We start from the raw sequence: 18,791 nt of genomic DNA, 5'->3' as shown, positions 1-18,791 counted from the left end.
ATTGAAAACATTTCATTGATGTGTTGTTCAAATTAACATGTTGCTCAATTTTTAATCTTAGCATTATTCCAAAACACAACTGCACTAAATGATGACACAGTCAATGGAACAGCTAAGTGTGTTGATTGATGTTTGTCATGTGCATTTACACACATCCAAGGACTCTGCTAAAGGGTTTACATCAGTTCTCAATGATTTTCCCAAGAAGTAGAAACAGATATGTTTTTAATTGCTTCTTATATTCTGATGAAGTAGTATTAATATCATTTATATATTTTTTACATCTACAATTTTTTGCATTCAGCTGTTTACAAATGTCAATTTTCAGATTAAAAAAATAATATACCATCAGTAATAAATGTAGCTAAGTTATGTTAAGTGTGTCAGTTAAATGTATGTAGTTAAGAACTTGTATTACAAAAGTGAAAAACTTGAGAAGTATGGACCATAATTAGGTGTTAATTTTAGAAGTATCTATAACAAATTTATTATTTCTTAAAATTTTTTTAATAAGGAAGTTTTTTAGTTCAGTGTTTTTTAAAGCATATATTGTTTTATTATATTATAATGCAATGGTATTATAATATTAATCAGTGCTGTTGTAATACCCTGCAATAGCTGTAACTTGATTATTGTCTCAAGTATTTTATCGTTAACACTATACAAACAATTAAACATTTTTCTTGTGATGTATTTGAGCTAGCGCGCCACGTTGAATATAATTCTATGTTTCGCCATTAGAGTTATCAGTTTTCCCGCGTATTTTGTAGTCGTGCTTTGTCTGTAATCTAATCCTGTTCGTTTAATTTTTGTATCTTTGTATGGTAATGCTGTACAAGGAATATTTTTTTTATGACTGTTTTACTATTTTAATTATGTCATTATGGTGCTAAACAAATGCTAGTTTTTTCAAATTGATGGTTGTATGTGTTATTTTAATTGAGGTTAACGTTAAGGTGAGTGTCATGAAGTATCGTGTTATTATATGACTTTTGTATTGCACATTTGTATTGCTTTTTTGTTTTTATTTAAGAAAGTCTAAGAAGACCTTTTTTTACAAAGGTTGTTACATATTCATAATAAAAATACATTTTACTAATTTGAATTTTTTCGTTTCAATTGTATAATTTTTAAGCGTACACTTATAGGTACACTTATAGGTTAACTATATTTTTGGTTTTATAACAAGTAATAAAACTGTTCTAATAAATAAGATTAGGTCATAACTAATGTATTTTAACCTGCAACTTCGTATTTTTGTGTTAAAGATTATTACTTTTTTTAATGTTTTACAGATTAAAATATGATAACAGGACAATTATCCGCAGAATTGTCTGCTACATGCAGTGCTCTTGGACATTATGATGGCATTACCTACCATATTGATCCTTATTGTAAAGGTTAGTATTATTGTTTTTTATATCTAATGTAAGATTACATTTTTGTTGCCTCGTTAATGTAATATATAATATTCCTTTTTACAACTTTTTTGAATGAAGTTAAATGTTTTTCATGCTTAACTTTTGAGAGAAGAATGCCTAACGGTAGATCTGCTAGTTAAAAAAAAAAAAAAGAAATAAGAAACAGTTTATTATTTTTTGCTTGAAGAATATAAGGTATAGTATCTTAATAGTAAATCTGACTGAAATATCATTTACTTTTAGAAATATTGTATTAACTGAACAAATATTAATATAGCTTACAGTTTTTGTAGTCTATTCTTTCTGTATAAGACAGATCAGATTATAGAGATTTTGTATTGTGGGTCTGTTGCAGATGACTACAGGTATGGAATGTCTTGTTTGTTTAGCGACAATGATTTTATTGTTTACTTGTATCTTGAATTGAAATATAAATTGTAAGTAGCAATTCAATTACCGTTACTTTGCTAACTTTAATAATTCATCCTTTTTTTAGAAACTGTCAAAGATCTCATTAAATTCTTACGAAGAGACGATGATGAACACTCAGTTAGACGTTACCTTGGACATTCAAAAGTTCTTCAGACTGATTTACTGCCAATAATAATTTATCATCCTGAAAATCAAGAACTGTTTGATGTAGTTCTGAGGTATGTTGTTATACTTTAATGTGCACACACGCACACATACACACACGCACATAGTTATACACTATGCACACTGTATAAATAGATAATATAATTATTAATTTGCTTTTAAATTATTTAATTTTGCTTACCTTTGTCTCATCATCCTTTTTTCAGTTATTGCTTCATTTATTTGCATGAAACTACATTTTCTGTTTAATCTAGACTAAACAAATAATTTGTAGATAAAACATTTTGTTTTAGTAAGTTGACTTTTAAAATACATATTAATTTATCTTGTAATATGGAAATATATTTTGTTACTTTACTTTCTGTAAAATTTTGTTTAAATAATTGCAATAATTACTGAATTTATTAAATAAATACTCAAAAAATTACGGTGTTAATTAGTCAAGGTTAGCGTAGGTTAAGTTTGGTTAAATTATATTTATAAAATAAATAAATATAAATAACCATTTATTAAAATTAATAAAGAGGTTGTTCATTTTCCACCGATATCCGATTGACTACTTTGTTTTTAAATAAAGCTGTAGCTGCAGTGGTGTTAATATGTAAGTACCGTCACTTAAACGAGAGAGTAACTAAAAACATCTCATCTGAATTCCCAAGTAGATGACATGTCACGCCCTTCACCTTGTGGATGCAGTTACACTGCTTTTTATTTGCTGTTCTTATCATTAGCTTTTGATAACTGGAGGCAGCTTCTGGACTGTTTCATAGGAATTTGTGTAATAATCATTTTTTTTTGCTACATGAAGTTTATGAATAGAAGATTCAATTGATCCCAAAGACCATGGCCATCTACTTGCATACAGAGAAATGTTGCTTACATTTTGTTGATTTTTTATTTATTTTTTTTTTTGTGAATGAGAGTGATGCTTATCAGTCAGTGACTGGTATTTCATGTACAAACTATTATATGACACTTATGTTTCATTGCCATTAATAAGCAATTAATTATAAAATTAAATTTTCTAGAAATTCTATTCTGTAAAATTGAAAAAAAAAATCCATTATGTAGAATCAATTCATACATGTTTACAAAAAAATAATCTTCTGTTAATATGATATTGTAGATCTCACAGCAAGATAGATAAGTCTTAAGAAGTCTCAAAAGCCATATGCCAAAAAGAAAAAAAACATTAGAACACGATATTGACAAGTCTTATGGTGTAAATTTTGGTACATAATTTTCCTAAGAACTATTTTAGAAAAATCTGGAAAACCAGTTAAAAACCAAAGATGGTGACTTTCAACAATTTTTTATATCATATTTCTACAAGTCATTTGATTTGATTGAAAGTTGACTTGAGTGCCCTTCATTTTGTTTATTCTTTCTATCTTTCCTAAACCCAGATCATTTTTGTAACAGTTTAGAAGTGGAAAAATCATATTGCTGTCTGACTATCATAGTAGGTGAAATTCACTTACTGAATTCAGGTTCTTATTAATTTTAAAACTTTACCAACATGCAAATAAAGAAGATGCAGTGGTGCAGGAAATGACAGGCACAGCAAACAATTTCAACAACTTGTTTGCCCCGTTAGTCCTACAGCTTTGCCACTCTTCAAGAAAAATAACCAATTTATAAGTTTTAATATAGCTGTAGAAATAATTAGTGTGTATAATAGCTATTATTAACGATATTTCTATATCCTTAATATCGCTTGTTTATACATGTTGCATGTACATCCGTACTCATCAGATGATTATGTTACCGTAATTGTATTCTGTATTATTGTCTGTTGTTACGTAGTCTTCTTAAATTATGTTCGGTAGTTCAGTCAGTTAATATGAGTTTTGGCATGTCTTGTTGAACAAGTTGGAAATGAAAATGACACTGTTGCATTGTTACAGAACTATGGCATGCTTCATAGTTTGTGTAGATGCTTGATTTCATGAATGGGTTTGTGGGATGGGTGGACATACTCGAGGGACGGCTGCAGAAAGTTCAGAAATCTAAGGCAAGAAACATTCATATTTGACTGGTTCAAAATTGCCTTTCTGAAAATTTTTTTAAATATATTTTTGGGCTAAGGGCTTGGGTTTCAGTTAAATTTTTTTAGGAAGAATTAGAATTAAACCACAATATGGTAGTCGACTGATGCAATTACATGTGGGAGGTATGCACTCATAACTTAATGAACAATCTGGTGCAAATCGGTGGACCTGGCATGACTACTGAATTAGACGAAAGCGTGTTTTCAAAATGGAAGATTCATGTCAGCCAGATACTACATCAGCAGTAGGTCTTTGGTGGTTTTGTAGAAAAACAGAGTGCTTCATGCTCACAGTGCCAAATACAAGAGCTGACTCATTGCTACTGTTGTACATTTACTGCTAGATTTGAGAGCGGGCTCTATTATTATTTCAGACAGATTTGTAACCTGCGAAATTATGTTCATCTAATTGTGAATCGCTCAGAAAATGATGTTGATCCTCTAATTGGTGCACACACTCAAACAACTGAATGCATGTGGAGATTGGCGATGAATCAAAATAAGTAGCAGTTGTTATGTGTTATGTGGCAGAGTTATGTATCATCAGTGTAATCGTGAGTGTGATTTATTTGTTAAGATTTTTGCAAGATATTGCCTTTTACTGGCAACCTGAATGATAGGTGAGAGTTATAGTTTCATTTTGTAATTAATATTATAACGACAAATTTATTTATTGTCATAAACATTCAATTTCGTTATATTAACAATTTTAATGATAAAAAATATTAAATAAATGTAACTGTTATTAAAAGGATGTAAGTATACATGTCTTTAAATAAATCTCAAATTATTAAGAAAGATAACCCAAAAATAAAGTCGGATTTCTTGACAGATAATGGGAAAGAGTATTTTGCTCTCAGTTTCATTATTGATTATGCTGTGTCCACCTATCCTTAATGGCTAGTTTTCTATACAGAAAATTTTACAATGTACCAGGAATAATTGTTGTAAACAGCAAAGGGTTGTAATATCTGTAAAAAAAATTAATAATAGTTTATTAATAAACGTTTTTAAAAAAAATAGTAATTTCTTTTTATTTATTATTTTGAATGTATATTATTTTATATTTATATAAAATTCTAATTTTATATTTATATAAAATTCTAATTTTATATTTATATAAAATACCAACTTCTATTGATAACAGATGAAACATCTGTATTGATTATGTTAATTTATAGGAAGTGCAATTGTATTTGATTTATTAATTTATTAAAGTTGCCCTGTTACATAGATTGGACATTCAGTACTTGATTTTAAAATATTTAATGTGATATCTACACAATATACCAGTGAAAGAAAATGGTTTTCAATTGATAGGCTTGATGTTGGCTAATCATTTAGGCTAAGTAATGGCACTGGTCTTGTAGTTGATTTAATCATGCATTGCTGATCACTTAATGTACTAGTCTTGTTTAAATTGACAGTAATATAGTTTGAAACTTTATCTACACACCGGGTTGGTCTAGTGGTTAATGCATCTTCCCAAATCAGCTCATTTGGAAGTCGAGAGTTACAGCGTTCAAGTCCTAGTAAAGCCAGTTATTTTTACATTTACGGATTTAAATACTAGATCGTGGATACCGGTGTTCTTTGGTGGTTGGGTTTCAATTAACCACACATCTCAGGAATGGTCGAACTGAGAATGTACAAGACTACACTTCATTTACACTCATACATATCATCCTCATTCATCCTCTGAAGAATTATCTAAACGGTAGTTACCGGAGGCTAAACAGGAAAAAGAAAGAAAGTTGAAACCTTATGTACCGGTCTGTTTTATTTATACATTTACCTTTTATGTAATTGAATATTATTGACAAGTCAAGTTGTTACATATTTCAGCTGTATTTTTCCATCTGTTATTGAATTTTTATTTACCATTATTTTATATCTATCTGAAAATGTCCATTTACATTTTGTGGGTTGTGTAATAAAAGAGATTAAAAGTAAAATTAGTATTTCATTTTATTTCTCTTAAATTTATTAGTATAACAATGTGCAAAAGTTAATCTTTTATTAAATGAATGAAAAAGTTGTTCGGTTTTCAGAAGATCTTTTAGAATTATGATGCAGACTCCTTCTTGGTAGCGTTGCTGTACCCTACCGAGAAAGGGATACTTATTTACACTGATATGGTAATACTAATATTGGTGTCAATAACTCTGCACTACAGTTCTGAGAAATTCTAGAATTTCTAAAATAGTAAATCATATACTCATTTCATTTATTATAAACTAAAATCAAACTGTATCATAAATAAAGATATAAAATTACTTCAAATAGCCTAAGAAAATATATATGCATATATATTTTTTATGATCATGTTGTCTGGGCAGTTCAGTTGGTAAGATAAAATACTCATTAACCAAATTATGTATTATTTCATTAACCGAGTATTATGTTTTTGTTAATGACAGAACGATGTATTTAACAAGCTGCATCCCTTACAATTTTCCACAACAACTGGAATACCTAAGGGAATAACAACAACCTGGAAATTGAAGGATATGAAGCAAAGATTAAATGTCAGCTACATTTAGTAAACTGGTTCTTGTCAGTTGGCAAAGTTAAGAAAATTTGGCACAATATTTCATACATGCTGATGGTCCTGTTTTATTGGTCAATGACGACCATTGATGGAATTAAAAAAAAAAATACAGAAATATTTCAGCGCAAAACCTTTAGGGTAGTGGCAGATTTTAACACTTGAAAATTGTATCAACATTGAAAGTTTTAATCAAATCTAAAAATAATACAGAGGTGTTTAAGATATTAAGATCTGGCATATAAACATCTAGAAAAATTAAAACACAAGGTTGTCATTTTTAATATTTTAGTTTTTTAATAGCTTTGTCAGAAGCAAAGTTTTTGTTTAATGGAAATAAGTGGATTTACTTTGTTAAGAAGTATTGATCATATCACTTGTGGACACAGTTGCACAAATTTCCAATTTTATATTAGTCACATTTAAAAACAATTAAATAAATAAACTAGCTGCGCAGAGGTCAATATCACCAATATCCACAATATAAGTCTTGCCGTGGTTTTTTTTTTATATATATATATATATATATATATATAGCACGTTCACTTTCAATTTCAATGTTAAAAACAAAGCTGACAACTCGGTTTTACAGAAACAACCCACTGGGGGGGATTACTGTCAACCATGCTCGGTTTACTCACACGTACACACAAAATTAAAAATATTTATCATATTATTTAAATATAATATTCTTCTGTTTATTTTATTTAATGATTCTAACTAAAGCATGCACGCATGTTGTATTTAATTTGCACAAGTGTGGTGGACAACGTTCAGCACTAACTTAACTAATGTAATTTCACTCTTGCATAGAACAAATTTTGCTTATATTGTCTGCAGACTGGTGTAGCCATTAGACTTAATGCATGAGATACTGAATCAACTGGGCGATTGAGTTTGAGACCCTGCCAGACTGAGTTATTTTTTTACACTATAAATATTATTCATTTATTTAATTCTACCGCTCACCTGTGATGTCACAACTTAGCATAGTTTAGAGCATTTTTTGGGGTGGAAGTATGATTTTGTAGAAACGTTTTTTGTAAATATTGTTATTGTTTAATTGTTAACAAATGTGTCTAAGAAATATATTACCTTAATTAGGTGAGAAAAAAAAATCTTGAGACGGAAAGTAAAAGAAACTTGTATTAGATTTTTTTTTTTGACATTCTGTTACTTCTCATCTTTATTGTATATTGTTCATAATTACCTCTTAATTTTTTTGAATTTTTATTTTCGCTTTTTGACAAATAGGCAACTGTAATCTAAGATTTAAATCTAATTAAAATTAGAGATGGTGTGCATGCATTTATTAATCAATTTGAACAATCTCATGTTCTTTTGCTATGAATTGTTGTCAACTATCTGAATTTAGTTGTCAACTTTCTGTATTGACCACTGTACTCCTAGCCAGTTTGTTGTTGTGGAATAATAAAAGTTTCTTAATCAACAAATTAAAATTTATTTATTTTATTTTGGTTTTAGTGCTTTTCTGATACATTATAGTAATGGATTTTTATTACAGTTTTATAAACAAGGTTGAAGAAGAAAGAATCTCTACTGTTATTTCTGTTTAGTTGTATCATTAAATTTACAGTATAACTACTGTAATTTAAAAAAAGTTTTAGATGATGTTAAAAGTTTTTTCTCATAATAACATATACACACCCCTTACATTTACAATACACATATTCATATGCACGTAGCATTTTATATATTTTTTTCAGAGATAAAACTTTTCAAAAGAAGGAAACATACTAATGGACATGTTTTGTCTAGACATTATTTGTTTGTCTGTTCAAACTTTTTCTTTTTATTTTCGTGAGGTTTTAAAAAAAAGAATTATAAGATGAAGTCTTTTAAATACATAAAATTGTGCTTCCAGATGTTCTTTCTAAAGCTATTATGCGGTTTTAAGAGCACAGTTCCATGTACTTATAATATCTTTTACTTTTTTAACACTTTTTATTGTGCTGATCAAAGAACTTAATTTTTTTTTAGTAATTATATTTTTTACTATATAGATAAATGTTAAGAACAAATTTATAAAACATTCTGATTATTAATTTTTTTTAAGATATTAGATTTACTTACCTTCAATGGTTAATAAAGTGATGGGTCTGATTACTGGTATGAGTGGATTTCATGGGAAGATAGAACTATGTTTGAAGTTTTCTTTTTTCTAAATTGAAAGTGAATGAAAAAAAAAAATTGTACATAAAGTTAAAATGTAATTAAAAAACTTTTATCTTTGTTTACTTGTACTAGTATAGTCAATTAAGGTTTTACTTTAAACAAATTCCTTTTTACAAGAATAATTCCTTTATAATGAGCAGGTAAATTTTATATCATAAATCATTACTGAAATCATGGTTTTTTGTGAATAAATCTATCACTTTCTGAACTTGGAAGATTTTTGTCGCACTAATACATTTGAAGATTGAATACATATAGTAAATAATTTTATTATACATTTTTATTAGAACCATTTCTTACATCTTATTAAGAATAAACTGAATATTAGTAATACACATAATTAAATGTGATCAGACCGAAAAAGAAATTAAATAAAACAATTAGATTTGAAATGTATTTAATTTTAGTTGTATCAGATCTGTTTTGTGCCTTTGACAGTAATGTTGTTAGGTGGTTATGTTTTGCAATAGTATTGTTTTTAAAGTGCTTATAAAGTACCAAATTTACATGTTAGAGTGGTAGCATCTTGGCCTTTTATCCAAGGCTTCTGGTTTCAAACCTTGGTGAGGCATGGCATTTTTCATATGCTGCAAAATTCAATTTCCATATTCCTACACATGAGCTTCAAAGCTTCTGTGGTGAATTAATTCTTCAAAGCAAAAGAAAAGAAGAAATGGAGTTGCACTGTATTTGTTTATACTCTGTCCTAATTAATATGGTTTATTTTTGTTACAGGTTACTGATGAACTTAACAAGCCCTGCACTTATTGTTTATCAGGAACATATACCCACTGATAAGAATGAACGTAACCACTATTTGCAAATTGTTTCGCATCTTCAAGATTATAAACAAGCCTTTATTAAACCAGAAATATGGGAAGTTTTAGCTAAAAAACTTAGTGAATTATTAGAAATGGTAACCATAATTATTGTAAATTATTTTAACTTAATTTCTTTAATTATTTTATTATTATATCATTATTATTATTTCTATTCACATATTTATGTTTGATTGATTATTTTTCGTTATTATAAAATTAATATACTTCAGAGATAACTTTTATACATTTTTGAAAGTTGATATTGGTAGATTTGTTTGTAATCTTATTGTTGAATCAGAAGTTTGTATGGTCTAGATTTTACAGTTGGAATGTCTGAAAATTTACAGTTGAACGCTTGAAAATTTATTTGATTTAAGTTTTGTGTTTTTTTTATATGTAAATAATTCATTTCTGAATTCAGAAGAACAATGCTTCCTTTCCAAAAGCAAGATATTTAAAAAAAAAGAAGAGTGGCAGAAAAAAAATAACAGACAGCCACCGAAAAGAATAAGTGAAAACACTTATTTTTGGTAAACTGGCTGTAAGTGCTGAAATGTAATAAAAGAGATAATGTTTAACATAAGAATTCAGTAATATACAAAGTATTTTTTAGCAGTAAATTGTAGTAATAATATATTTTCTATTATAGAAAAACTAGTAGGACGGTTGAATTTATGCTTGTGTATAAATTCTATATCCTTTTTTTTTAATTAAATTTCAGCTTACAAACCGGGTTTTACATTAATTGATGGCATAATAGTTCACATTGCTTAGTTATGTAATTTAATTCATTGTGCTAGGTAAATTTAGTTTTTATGTTGTTATGCATTTTGTCATTGACACTTTACTACAGTTACAAGGCATATTCATAAAGTAAGGGCCGTTATTAAAAAAAAATTAACTCGTGAGAAAAGGTTTGTACTTAAAATTTTAGTTTATTGCATATCTACTTCACTTTTCCACATAATCACCATTCAGTTCTAAGCACCTTTCATAACACTGCATCAGTTTCTTTAACGCCACTGCATAGAAGTTCACCGCCTGGCAATTGAACCAGTTAACAATAGCAGTCTTGAGTTCCTCATCGTTTTCAAACTGTTGTCCACCAAGCCACTTTTTCAAATGCAAGAAGAGGAAGTAGTCACTAGATGCAGGGTTGAAAAAGCATAGTCGCCACTCCGATTTAGACATTTGTCGTAGCGTGGTACCAGCTTTCCAATACCCTCGTCATAGAACGGAGCCGACTGTGTTTCCACTATTTCTGCATCCACTGTTTGGATTGTTCTTTTGTTTCTTCAGTTTCGAAATGGACCCATGGCTCGTCCCCTGTGACAATTTTGTTCAAAATTCTTCTCCTTCCTTGTGGTAGCGCTGGAGAAACGTTAGGGAGGCGCCCATTCTCATTGTTTTGTGATGGTCGGACAGCTTCTTGGAACCCATCTCGCACACACTTTGCAGTACTGAAGTCTCTTACTCACAATGGTGTAGAGCTGACCTTGAAATTTCAGAAAACGAATCACTCAATACAGAAATTGTGAACGGATGATTTTCTCGAATTGCCTCACCCACTCGCTCAACAAGATCATCGGCTGACACTCGCTTCCTTCCCTGACCGCCTGCATCATGAACATCTGTAGTTTTTCTTTAAAGTTTGTGCACCATTGTCGCACTTTGCTGTCACTCATTGAAGTTTAACCCTACACATTACTTATTCGTCTATGAATTTCAGCTGCAATATACCCCTCAGCCTGAAGAAATTGAATTACTGCACGACTTCACACGTGGTGGGAGATGCTACTGTTGTAGACATGTTTACTTGCTAGCTGTGTGTTCAGAAATAAATGAAGTGACGTGGTGTGATCGAAGGCCATACTAGAGACATATGCGAGACATAAGGCATATGTGTTGCACGCTGCACAACACATATGCGCAAAAGTTCATCCGATTTTTGTGCGGGTTTTTATTTCGTGATCGATTGGACCTTGAAAAACAACTAACCCTTGTAGAAGGCTCTGCATGCTTGAAACTGTGTTCAAATCTGCTAATATTTAAATATAAGCTGATGGCCCTTACTTTATGAATATACCTTGTATTTATTTATTTATTTTTTAGGATTATTTAGAAAGAGATGAAGACGTGCATAGAATGATGGAGCGGATACTAATATTGGCTAGGAATGTACTGGCAGTACCATCAGACCCTGAGAATGAAAAACGGCCAGATAATGATGCTACTACTCATGATAAGGTCTGTTAATTTTAATGTATTTTCCTAACTTTAAACATACTTATTCCCATATACTAATACTTTCAGTATAGGAAGTCAAAAATCTGGTGCAGTACAGATTGTTTCTGATTACATTCAAATAGTAAAAAAAGAAAAAGAAAATAATATATAGGCTATACGCAACCGTGATTGGAAGTCATGGGTCAGTTCCAACAATAACATAGCTGTTCTTAAGAATAAAAAGTGTCAAATGTCAGAATTACTTTGGAAAGTGGGGAGTGAATTGGTTTCCAGTTGTCTTCTTTACTGAGCCAAATATACAGTTGCACATCAGTATCCCAAGTCAACCAAAATGCTGGTGTTATTCAGTCCAATAAGTGACATACTTCACCCTGTTCATAGGAAGTTGTATAAAGAACATCATTACTGTCAGAGAAAGAAACTTTGATTGATATGTCTAGTCCTTAGGTACAATTTTTGTTTATAAAAATTAATGTTATAATAATTTAATAATAGATAACTAATATTTATGCGAGGGTCATCCAGAAAGTAAAAACTATTTTTATTTTATAATAAATTTATTTTATTTATTCTAATTTTAATATATGCATCTTAATCTACATTTTTAAAGCTAGTTTTCCACATAATAAACCTCCCAAGTTCAAGCATTTATTAAATTGTATTAGTTTTTTTTATGCTGTCATCAAAGGAGTCTGTTGCCAGTCTATTAAGTCACTCACGAACAGCTGTCATGATGTCATCATCACTTTCATGTAACAAAACCCTCTCTTTTTCTGTTTAGCTTCCGGAACCACCATAAGGTATTACTTCAGAGGATAAGTGAGGACGATATATATGAATGTAAATGAAGTATATAGTCTTATACAGTCTCAAGTCGACCATTCCTGAGATGCGTGGTTAATTGAAACCCAATCACCAAAGAACACCAGTGTCCACAATGTAGTATTCAAATCCATATAAAAGTAATTGCCTTTACTAGGATTTGAACCTTAGAATTTTCAACTTTGAAATCAGTTGATTTGTGATAAGTTCACCACTAGACTAAGTGGTAAGTTGCGTAATGTAACAGAGACTGTGATCATACAGGAAATTTATCACTAAATTTGTCTAATGTAAAATGCTGGTCCTCTTTAACTTGCCTGTAAATCTACTTTTTCAGCTGTTCAGTAATGAGAGTAAGGCATCGTGAGCAACAGATTTTCTTTCTGCTGTAAATAAATGACACAATTTCCTTTCGTTTCCTTCATTCATTACACTTACCATATATGGCAGTAATTTTATGATGAATTTCTTCAGGATAAACACCTTATGCATTAAAAAAACAAATTACCTCACATGCAAAAAACAGATAATAATTGTACCTCACATTCGGCAGGATTATCATTTTTTTATTCATTATAAATGCATGCACAGAATCATTGTGTGATAGTTCAACTATAAAATTTTATATAGTGCTAGCAGAACAACCGAGACCAACTGGTCTTGACCCATTGTTGGTGTGCATCTGATCACAATTTGTTCTTACTTTCTCGATAACCTCCGTATATGAGTTTGCACTCATTGTGTCAAATAATATGCTTCCTTGTTTCAATACTTAGGTAGGTTTAATTATTATAAATAATTTATTATTTGCTGGTTCATTCAAATAAAAGCCTTTATTTCGTTTATAATATAGATTATTTTTATTATAGTCTTTGAACTTGTAATATACAGGTGATTCAAAGAAACGGGAAATTTAAAAAATTAAATAATGTTAATGAAAAATTTTTTTTAGAAAATGAATTTTATTTCATCTAATTGTACAAATGTTGCCATACATACATTTTAGTATATTTTGCAAAGATGACATTTTGCAGGTGACCTCCTCTTCTACGTAAACACTCACGAAGTCTCTTCGTTAAATTGTTCATGGTTTGATGTAACATCTCAACTGGAATTTCCGCAATTGCTTCTCGGATCTTTGCCTTCAGTTCTTCTGTTGTAGCAGGTCTACTGTGGAACACTTTACTTTTAAGGTGATCCCACAAAAAGTAATCGCAAGCTGAGAGATCAGGCGATCTGGGAGGCCATCTAATGTCAACCATTTCGTGAAATGACATGTTGTTCAAACAATCGGCGTACAGCTGCCATCGATATTCGTGCAGTATGTGACGTTGCTCCTTCTTGTTGAAACCAGGCTGTGTTAAGAATTGGTGGAAATCTCTTTTGTTGTTCTACAACAAAGGTTTCAAGTATGGCTACGTAACGAGCCGACATCACTGTAATTGCAAGACCGTTGTCATCCTCAAAAAAATACGGGCCTATAACACCATAAGATGACATAGCACACCACACGGTCACTTTCTGGCTGTGTGACGGACGCTGGTGTAGCTGCGTAGGATTTCTTGTGCCCAGTATCTGAAATATTGCTTGTTAACAAATCCACTGAGGTGGAAATGCGCTTTATCTGACATCCACAATTCGTGAACAAACTCTTCGTTATCATTTATCTTCTGAAGCATTACATTACAGAATTGTGCTCGCACAACTGCATCGTACGGTTTCAGTTCCTGGACGATCTGCAACTTGTATGGATGGAATCGCAAGTCCTTGACTAACATTCTTCGAACACTTGAACTATGCAATTGTAAAGATGCTGAGAGACGATGGATTGACTGATGTGGACTTGGTGTGACAGCATCTTGTAAAGCTTGGAACATTCTGTGGTGTACGGACAGTTCGCTCACGGCCTGGAGGTTTCTTTTTCATTGCCGAACCAGTTTCCTCAAAATTAGATATCCATGTATCTAATTGGATATCCAATTAGATATCCCAGATTAAAATGATGGCGAAATTCTCTACGCACTCCCTCCACACTGTCATTGTTTTTGTAAAATCCTTTGATAGCAAATGCACATTGCGCACCACTCCAAGGATCCATGACAACTAAATGGCAGGTTAGGTTAGAGTGGCTGGCGCCACTTATCAAGTGGTACCAATCGCTCACGGCTACCAACACAACTTTCAAAATTTCCCGTTTCTCTGAATCACCTGTATATATCAAACTTTATTGTAATTAGTTTATACATTTGTTATAAGCACATGTTGAGTCTTTAGAGGATGGAACTAGACTAACAATAGAGCATCAGACAAATTCATTTAATAAGTAACAAAAAAAAGTGAGATCTTATAAAGAGTAAAAGAAAGAGTGAACATTTATAAAGGGTAAAAAAAAGTGAAACTTTTTATTTTTACAAAAAAAAAGGAGAGGAAATGAAATCCGAGTCTTTACATATGGTATTAAAAATTTATATTACCTGTAGGAGCTGATTTTTGAAGTCAAGATTCTCAGGTTGAAATCCTAGTAAATGTAAGTTATTTTTGTATAGATTTGAGTACTAGACAGTGATATTGTACTTTGGTGGTTGGGGTTCAATTAACTGCACATTTCAGATATAGTTGGCCTGAGTGTGTGTAAGTGTAAGCTTCATTTACTTATCATATTTTATCTGATTGGGCCATGGTGTTTGCTTATTGTTCACAAGTTGAACAGATTGCAACTCACATATTAGGAATAGAAAAAAATGAATCTACTTATTTTTAATTATATATGTACTATTTATAAAGTTTGGTGCTAATTTTCTATAGTACATATTTAACAAGTGCATAATTATTGATGTAAACAAATAAGATAATGGAATAATATTACTAAAAAAAATTATTGTTTATTTGTTTTTAGGTTTTGTGGGCTATGCATGAGTCAAATATGGCTGAAATATTCCTTTACATTGCCAGTTCAGATAAAGAACAACATGTTTATATGCATATTCTTGAGGTAAATTATAATATTTTATTCTTTTAATCTTCAACATTACTCAAATTATTTTGATTTTTGCTCATATTATAATTTAATAATATTTTATACACATTTCATCTGTATGCTCTGACAATACATGTGTGTATGACACATGCATGTATTAATAAAAGGTGTACGAACTACAATGATCAGTTTTTACTAAGATTAATGGCCATCTCTATTTCTTCAAAAAGAAAATTAATAAAATAGCCTTTAACCCAGTTTGAGATGAATTTATCCAGAAAATTCTGGGGTTTGTAACGCTATTTTTTATAATCCATGCTTGTGCATAGTTAGGATTAAAATTCAAGTTTTAAACTTACTAATGCATATTGTTTCTTATTTAAAATAAAATATGTTAAATGATAATGTTCTGAATTTTGAAGATTTTGTTTTTTTCTTATAGAAAAATTATATGAAATATCAATTCAATCACATATGAATCAGATTTCATTTTCACAGCTTCCTGCTTGGTACCTTTTCTTGATGAAAACAAAGTAATTGTTCATTGATGTAAAATAAGTGAAGAAAGCGTGGAAATTTTGCTGCTATCATTCATTGCTGGCATACATTAGTTTTGCAATTGTTGGATTATATGCCATTATTATTTTCAGCTAAATATTGTTTGCTTGACATGTAATTCAGTTACTTTGTATTGATGCTGAAACACTTAAAATATTGTACATTGTTCTGCTCAGTATTCATTATATCATTAGTTTTTACGCTGGAATACAATTATGGGTATTTATACTGGTTCCTAGAAAGAGTTGGAAACATTAGTGAGTTTACCATGCTTTTACATGTTTACCTGAGTTTTACCATGTTTCCCGATTAACATTCGTCAATTGAGATTTAAACAACCTTTACAGATTTATTAAACGATCTTTTATTATAAAGGTCATAGTTAATCTAAATATGTTACTAATTTTAGAGTTTATATTTAATTCTAATGTATAAAAATTAAGTTTCTAAATTTGTTGTGGAAGTTATTTGAAGCACTAAACGGTTATAAAATGTAGCATATTAAAAAAAAAAACAGTATCACAATTTTAAGTTACTGTATGTGAATTCCTTATTTATTAATGTATTGCCATTGGAATAAATTATTAACTGTTAATAATTAACATATTCAGCAATTAGAGCTTTTTGTTGTTATTTTAACATTTCATGAAAACAAAAAAAAAATAGCTTCATATAACTTCCAATAATTTTTTACTAACACTTGAACATCATGAATTTTACCTCTTATTAAATAACGATCATTAGAGGTATAGGATTTATCAAGGTTATAATTAAAACAAAATATTTTCTTCTTTGTTATTGAATTATTAAATAGGTATCTCTAAATTAATTTTTTTGGGATAAAACACTCAAAGTGCAACGTCAAATTAGATCGCTTTGTGTATGTCCAGCTTCATTATTTTGGTTAAATTATTGCATGTTTATATTCCTCAAAAATGAGCAAGGAAAGCTAAAAGCTTAAAGCAATAATGATTTATTCACATCATAGATATGAAGTAAATGGTGCGTTATGTGGATAAAATATATGTAGAAAAAAATGTTATTCAAAGAAGAGTAGAACAACACAAGTTAAATGTAAATTACTATTATTTAATAGCGTAAGACATCTTCATTTTGAGAGGTATAATGCAACTGAGAGGGAATAAAGCATCTTCTTGAAAATAAATTTTTAAATAATTTAATTAAAAGATTAAACTAAATCTTTAAAATTAAAATTAGCAAATATTCTAAATAAGTACAGGAAATATATTTTTTTCATTGTCTATAATTTCTGAGATTATCTGGAAGTTAGTTAAGGGAAATCTACAGCATTAAAAAAATTAATTTGTTTTAACCACAGGATGATCTAATATAATACAGGATAGACCATATTAGGTTGTTCATAAAAACAATGGAAATTTTTTGAAATCATTGTACTGTTTTGTGTAAATTGTTCAGGTTATTGAACTGAAATCGACTGAAATGTAAACATTAAAATTATAAAATCATATTTGGTTGTTCAGTAGTGAGAATTTAGTCAGATCTTAGGAACATAAAATCTTTATGTAAAAAACTGCAATTTAGCTGGGTAGTGACTAAACATTTTCTGTTGTCTGGCTCTAAGATATTACATATTTAATGTATTTATTTTTTCCAGATTGTTTCTCTTATGCTAAGAGAACAAAAACCATCTGTTTTGGCAAAATCAGCTGTTCAAAGAAGTTTTTCCGAAAAAGAAAAAGATGAAGAAGAGCTTTTAGCTTTCCGTCAAGCTGAAGTACAGTTGAAACAGATGAAAGTTAAAAAATATGCTGGTGCTAGGTACGTTAACATCAATCTCAAATGTTTCAGTTGTAATTAAAATCTTTTTTATTTACTTTTATTTTCTTATTATTGTATTAAGTAGTTAGTAAAATAAGAAACTATTTATAAGAGAAGAACCTTGTTGCAATATGTTTTATTTTTTCTCAGTTTGCCATATAAGCTGAAAGGTGTATGTCTGAATAGTTAGGAATTTTTTTAGCAAATGAAATATGCCCGGCCCGACTGGGATTTGAACCTTGGACCTTTCACATGAAGTGCTGGTGTACTACATGAAATTTTAATTTCTGAAATTACTTCTCAGTTATTAGCTTTTCATGATTTATTCATCATTATTCATTTTTTTAAATATTTCTTTTGTTTAAAAAAGATTAATTATGAAAGTGTGTTTTTCTAATAATTACATATGCTGTTGTGTTTTCTCTATAGGCATGGTAGTTTTGGTGGTACATTTGTTATGAAAGGTATTAAAGCTGCTGGTGATAAAGATCTTATTTTTCACAAACCATTAGAAAAAGCTATGTCATTGGATTTTAATTTTGAAAAGGTTTGTTTTATTTATTTATTTTTATTAAGTTTAAGATGTTAATTCTTTTATGTTCCTGAAGCAAGTGAATAAATACAATGAATAGATAAAATGAATAAATAAAAAACCTAACAACATATTGAATATAAAAATGTATTTATAAATACTAGTTTAGAGTGTAATCTATATTGAATAAATAAGACTGTAACAATTAATGTCACTTAAAGT

The 18,791-nt window shown here is 29.7% G+C and overlaps 1 protein-coding gene across 1 annotated transcript in view; it reads left to right on the top strand.

Moving 5' to 3' along the window:
• Nucleotides 1-838: 838 nt before the first annotated feature.
• LOC142330324 (protein timeless homolog) overlaps nucleotides 839-18,791 on the top strand; it is a 45,629-nt gene continuing 27,676 nt past the window's right edge. The window contains exons 1-8 of the mRNA XM_075375544.1: nucleotides 839-956; nucleotides 1,296-1,400; nucleotides 1,918-2,071; nucleotides 9,548-9,728; nucleotides 11,746-11,880; nucleotides 15,599-15,694; nucleotides 17,874-18,037; nucleotides 18,467-18,584. Of these exons, the coding sequence (XP_075231659.1) occupies nucleotides 1,304-1,400; nucleotides 1,918-2,071; nucleotides 9,548-9,728; nucleotides 11,746-11,880; nucleotides 15,599-15,694; nucleotides 17,874-18,037; nucleotides 18,467-18,584 (945 nt within the window). The 5' untranslated portion in view covers nucleotides 839-956; nucleotides 1,296-1,303. The remainder of the gene's footprint in view (nucleotides 957-1,295; nucleotides 1,401-1,917; nucleotides 2,072-9,547; nucleotides 9,729-11,745; nucleotides 11,881-15,598; nucleotides 15,695-17,873; nucleotides 18,038-18,466; nucleotides 18,585-18,791) is intronic.

Source organism: Lycorma delicatula, chromosome 9, assembly GCF_047948215.1.
Source record: "Lycorma delicatula isolate Av1 chromosome 9, ASM4794821v1, whole genome shotgun sequence".
Classification (NCBI taxonomy): domain Eukaryota; kingdom Metazoa; phylum Arthropoda; class Insecta; order Hemiptera; family Fulgoridae; genus Lycorma; species Lycorma delicatula.
The sequence above is the reverse complement of the archived record's forward strand: the minus strand, read 5'-3'. Positions and strand labels throughout refer to the sequence as shown.